This window comes from Sinocyclocheilus anshuiensis, unplaced genomic scaffold (assembly GCF_001515605.1).
Source record: "Sinocyclocheilus anshuiensis isolate Anshui unplaced genomic scaffold, SAMN03320099.WGS_v1.1 scaffold1262, whole genome shotgun sequence".
Taxonomy (NCBI): Eukaryota; Metazoa; Chordata; class Actinopteri; order Cypriniformes; family Cyprinidae; genus Sinocyclocheilus; species Sinocyclocheilus anshuiensis.
This window is the reverse complement of record NW_015558617.1, coordinates 756,972-762,475: the sequence shown is the minus strand read 5'-3', so window position 1 is coordinate 762,475 and position 5,504 is coordinate 756,972. Positions and strand designations below refer to the sequence as shown.

Below are 5,504 nucleotides of genomic sequence, written 5' to 3'. Positions count from 1 at the left end.
ATCGTTTAGATTAATCGATAAATTAGTCGATAGATTAATCGAAATAAAAATAGTCGTTAGTGGCAGCCCTAATTATTACCAAATAGTGGGTTCAATCTTTTTATCAACTGGCTTTCTTTCAAATAGCAGTTTTTTTTATTTCTTTTTCAAACTGACTGATCGTAGGCCTTCCTAAACTGCGTTTATGCACCTCATTTTTGAGTGAACACTGCCTAAACTATCCACAAATAAGGCTTTTTTTCCACTCCAAAACTGAGCTGCATAAGCGCAGATAAATGAGGCTGATGTCCAATCAGTTCTAAAAAAAAAAAAAGAAAAAAAAAAAAAAAGAGCACAAAACCCGTGCTAATTGATAGAAAAGATGTTGACAAAAAGATTGAATCTAAGATGTGGTGATAGTATAGGATAATGAGAGAGATTGACAAGCTAAAAGGCTGATTTGCTATTTCAACACCAAATTAGGTAAAGGATTTTCAGCACAGAAAGAGAGTTAAGCTGTTCCTGCTATGATACTCATATTTAAAATGTTAAAAATTCAGTAGTGTAAAGGTGAGTATAGTGTTGTTGATCACAGTGTGTTCGAGTCCGTTTCTTACCTCCCATATGCATCCTCATGTCTGGATCCCTCTGAAAAAGCAAACAAATTCAACGAATTAAAAATCCTCAGAAATGCAGACAATAACTGTGGAGCTTGGAAACCTCAGACAATTCAGACTCACCTTCTCAGAGAAGTTGCCTCCCTGCCCCTGCTGTCTCCTCATCAAGTCCTCAGAGTGGGCACGGAGCTCCTCCTCTCTCCTCCGTCGCTCCTCCTCCTGACGCAGCTCCATCTGTTTGCGTTTCTGCACTTCCTGGCTATGAGCCTCCTCCATTCTCCTCAACTCTTCCTGTCTGCGCAGGAGATCTGAAGCCGAGACAGAAACAGACATGACTAACTGCTGTGTGATGTGATTGCTGACTAGGGATGTCTCAAAATCAACTAGTTTGTGGTCTGCCTGAACTACTAGTCATCGAAATAGGCTGATTCTAGGTTCACCTGTCTATGCTTCGGTTCAAGAACTGCTAGAGGAAGTGCAAGGGCTTTGATTTTGAGATTATTAACTTGATATTACACCTACATTATACTTATAACTTGTATTAAAAACAACAATCATGATGGGACAAATTGAGCACAAAATGTTTTAATATGGAAAAGGCATAACAGCTAACACTATACAATTTCAGCCGGGATTTTCGGCTCGTTGACAGTTCATGAAGCTTGTCGACAAAAGGCCAAAATCAGAGACAAATGGGTGCTTGTTCACCCGAGTAATGATTGCTGTGTTTAAATGATCAAAGACACGATCTGAGAGAAGCACTGATGCCCAAGAGATAGTCAGCAGGTTAAATATCTAGTCTGCAATCTAAGTCCTGTAGTGTGTAATGTGTTTTGACTGGAACTGACACTGGTGACAAAAGACAGTTGTGTAGTGTGAAAAGAACAGCAATATGACAACTTTCAAAGTTGTGAAGTGAATGGGCGGCATAATTATTTTCCTCTATTTTTAAATGCACTGCCATTCTATTTTTGCTTCAAATGCATGTTCTGCTGAAAAATGTGGACATGATATCACATCGATATGAATCATATTGCTCGTGAATTGAGTGAATCGAAAATATTTTAAGTCAAAAGGGTTCAGCTGACTCCAACAACAAAAAAAATAAGAATTTCTGTTCTAAAAGATGATTGAAAAAAAAATTGGGGGTTTCATTTTGGGGTTAACCATTCCCAAAAAATGGCAACCTGTGTGCACTCACCTTGTCTCATCAACATGACTTGGTGCTCATGTCGTCCTGCTTCCATTTCGGTCTCCAGCTTCTCTTGGGCCTCTTTGATGTTTCTATCAACCTGTTCGAACTGCTGCTTTTCCATTTCCATTAAGGCCTTCCAGCGCATAGCATACTCGTATTCAAACGAGCCAGGCTGAGCAAACCGGGGTGGCTGCTCACGCTCTCTAATGGACAGAAGACACGTCAGTTTATGTATGTGGTGAGTAGCCACGTAATAAGTGCGATAATGTACACTTAAACGGTCAAAAATGAACAAAAATTAACAATTATTCAACTCTTCTTTAATGATGTGATATCCTATTATAAAGTCACAATTTCCCACACCTCTTTGAACAATTATTTTTTGCTTACTTACTGGAGACAGTTTTTTTAAATAATTTGATAAAGGTTGCAAATAATTAAAAAAAACTTTTATCAAAAAAAATTAAATTAGAGCATATCTAGAATAAATTATATTCACTACATAATATTCCATTACTTTTTATAATTTTGTAAATTTCCTATAACTTCTCAGTGTCTGACAAACACTATTTTTTTATATTTCCAAGTTTCCCATGCTTATAGGAAACCTGGATGGATAACCATCTGGTTGCACATTGCTGTTTACGTAATGCATTTCAGAACATGAACTCACTTGTGATATAGTGCATTTTTGTTAACAAGTCTCTCAGGAAGTCCCTCATCCTCATCAAGCTGCTCCATCGGCTCAACGGTGACCGGCCTGGGGAAACTGAGTTTGGGGGTCGGGGGGAATAATTATTAAACTAAAGTAAACCAACTACCATTAACACACAATTTCTGATGAGAGCAGCAGACACTCACGCAGAGAGAAGGAAAGCTCCATCTCCGCAACGGTCCAGAGCTTTCCTGGCAGACGGTTTGTTGGCAAACTCCACAATGCCCTTCCCAGTTGGCCTGCCACGATCATCGACGATGACAATGGCCCGTTCAATCGGACCAAACATGGAGAAGGCCTCCTCCAGGAGCTCATTGGACACAAACTGAGGCAGGTTCTTGACCGTCAGTGCAGCGCCATGAGTGGCAAACCGCACACGGATCTGGCGACCTCGGAACACAGTGTCATCCAGTTCTGCTTTTGCTATGTCCGCAAGAGTCTTTGTTTCCTAATGAGAAGAGAGCAGCAAGTCAGGGTTAAAGTTGCATGGGTCCTTTGTTGTTTGAGAACTGCTACATCATTGAAAAAAAAACAAGAAAAATGCACGAAACATGGTTTCTGCATGTTTTATGAAGGTGAATTTAAGACTTCTTAAGACTAAGTAAGGAAAATTTAAGAAATAAATTGAATGGAACAATATGCCGATATGGTCACCACTTAAATTAAGAGATTTTTAAATCAAGATACATTTTCTTGAGAAGCAAAATGACATTTCTTGTTTTATGAAAGATTGATACAAATGAAGTGAGTTTATAAATCAAACAACAACAAATATCTGCCAATAGGCTGAAAAAAAAAAAACATTCAGTTTTTTAGAATATGTACATTTGTTCAATTTGCATCTTACGTTTATATCTTGATTTAAGGATGTTTAGACATTTATACTGGAAAACAATGCAAAAATACTAAGGAAGATATTAATTTCTTGCAGTGCATGCAACATTTAATGCCATGACTTTATCAATTTAGGAGTAGGACTTTCTGCTACGATTTAGTACCTTTAGACCTTACTTGTGGGGAAGCGAATTTAGACTTTAAGACCTGCAAAAACCATGATGAAAATACGATCTTAACTAAAAATGTAGTTTAACAAAATTACAAAAAAAAATGCAGTTTTGGTTATGAATAAACTTTTTCAGGTCAGTCTCATTGAAATAAACACAGTCACTCTCTGCTTCATTTCAAGGTGATGCCTGGTCAAACTCACCAGCCTGATGAAGCCAAAGCCTCTGTCCTTGTTGATGAAGATCTCAGAAGGTTTTCCATACTTGGAGAAGAGCTTCTCCACATCCTCCTCTGTGGCTCCAGTGGGCAGGTTCCCCACAAACAGCCTGCTCCTCTGTGTGTAGGCCTTCTCACCTGGCTTCCTGAAGTTCTGCATGTCTATAGTGAAAGCAGCATCTGCAGGAGAGAAAGTTCAAGTCAGTGACAGTGAAGTTGTAAATGGCGCAAATGCTCTTCAGCAACCAAAGTATAAAAAAAGTTGCGCACATCCCACACAGGGCTCAGGTGCAGGACCAAAAAAGTCAAACTATAGCAAAAATACAAACGTATTGTCCGCACACTGATATAACTGCTCCATAAGAATAATTTATTGCAACGTTTCGACCATCAGGTTTTTGTCAGGCACAAATTATAGGGCCTGAGAGAGAGAGAGAGAGAGAGAGAGAGAGAGCAAGAAAGAGGAGAAAAAAACCCAAAAGGTAACAACGTATTTATAGTATAAATCCAAAAACATACCCTTTGTAAAAGTTTCCCCTCAAAATCTCTCCCCCCCGACGGTTTTTGTATCTTCTTACTTTTCACAGCACCAGACGCGCGCGCGCGCTCACAAGATCTCCCGGTTCTTACTTGTGAATTCAGTTCACTGGAGACTTGAACTAAACGGTTCATTTGAATCAGTGAGTTGTCGACTCGAGAACAGCTGCAATCGGATCATTCCAATTCATGAATGAATCGTTTGGTGCGATTTGCGAACCGATTTAAAGGGTTAATTGAAAAGAATCAGTTCGTTCTGCGTGTCGGAGCACGTGATATATTATAAGAAGTAACGATATGTTTTATGAAATGTAGTGAAGTAAAAAGTACGATCTTATGCTTTGGAATGTAGTGAAGTAAAAGTAAAAGTTACTCAAAATATAACTACTCCAGTAAAGTACAGATATTTGAAAAATGTACTTCAGTACAGTAATGAAGTTTCATCAATGCATTGGCAGAGGGAGTCAATGGGGCTGTAGTCATTTGGTGATAAGGCTAGGTAAATCTGGGTATCATCAGCATAGCTGTGATAGGCAATTTGGTTCTTTCTCATTGTTTGACTTAGTGGGAGCATATACAGGCTAAACAAGAGCGGTGCAAGAATTGAGTCTTGTGGGACTCCGCATGTCATGGACGTCCACTTACTTGCGTCATACTGTCTATCGTTCTATCTGTCATTCTATATATTATATCGATCTGCGGTTCTTTTCAAAAATTTTGTTTTAATTTATGTTTTAATACAAAAATATTCTTAACTTTTTTAAAGAAGAAAATAGCAGTTAAGAATAATTTTATTCTTAAAAAATATTCCATGAATCTGGCCCCAGAATATTAAAGAGACACTAAAATGAACTAGTAATAAACCACCTGGAAAAATTTCCTTAAATGTTCTTTAAACTAAGAAAATGGTAATGCTTCTCTTAAGAACTCTTTACGGAAAGGCTCTTTTGGGAACCAAAAATGGTTCATCACTGTGAGCAAAAATACGTCCGCACACTCCGCACACTGATATAACTGCTCCATAAGAATAATTTATTGCAACGTTTCGACCATCAGGGGCACAAATTAGACCTGATGGCCGAAACATTGCAATAACTTATTCTTATGGGGCAGTTCTATCAATGTGCGGACAATACGTTTGTATTTTTGCTATAGTTTGACTTTTTTTTGTCCTGCACCTGAGCCCTGTGTGGGTTTGTGGGATGTGCGCAACTTTTTTATATTTTGATTTTAGAGTTTC

The 5,504-nt window shown here is 38.4% G+C and overlaps 1 protein-coding gene across 3 annotated transcripts in view; it reads right to left on the bottom strand.

Moving 5' to 3' along the window:
* nono (non-POU domain containing, octamer-binding) overlaps positions 1–5,504 on the bottom strand; it is a 13,251-nt gene that overhangs the window by 2,897 nt on the left and 4,850 nt on the right. For all 3 annotated transcript variants that reach the window (XM_016476274.1, XM_016476275.1, XM_016476276.1), the window contains 6 exons: positions 3,714–3,907; positions 2,653–2,954; positions 2,465–2,560; positions 1,798–1,994; positions 720–904; positions 597–627 (listed from right to left, as the gene is read on the bottom strand). In XM_016476274.1, the coding sequence (XP_016331760.1) occupies positions 597–627; positions 720–904; positions 1,798–1,994; positions 2,465–2,560; positions 2,653–2,954; positions 3,714–3,907 (1,005 nt within the window). The remainder of the gene's footprint in view (positions 1–596; positions 628–719; positions 905–1,797; positions 1,995–2,464; positions 2,561–2,652; positions 2,955–3,713; positions 3,908–5,504) is intronic.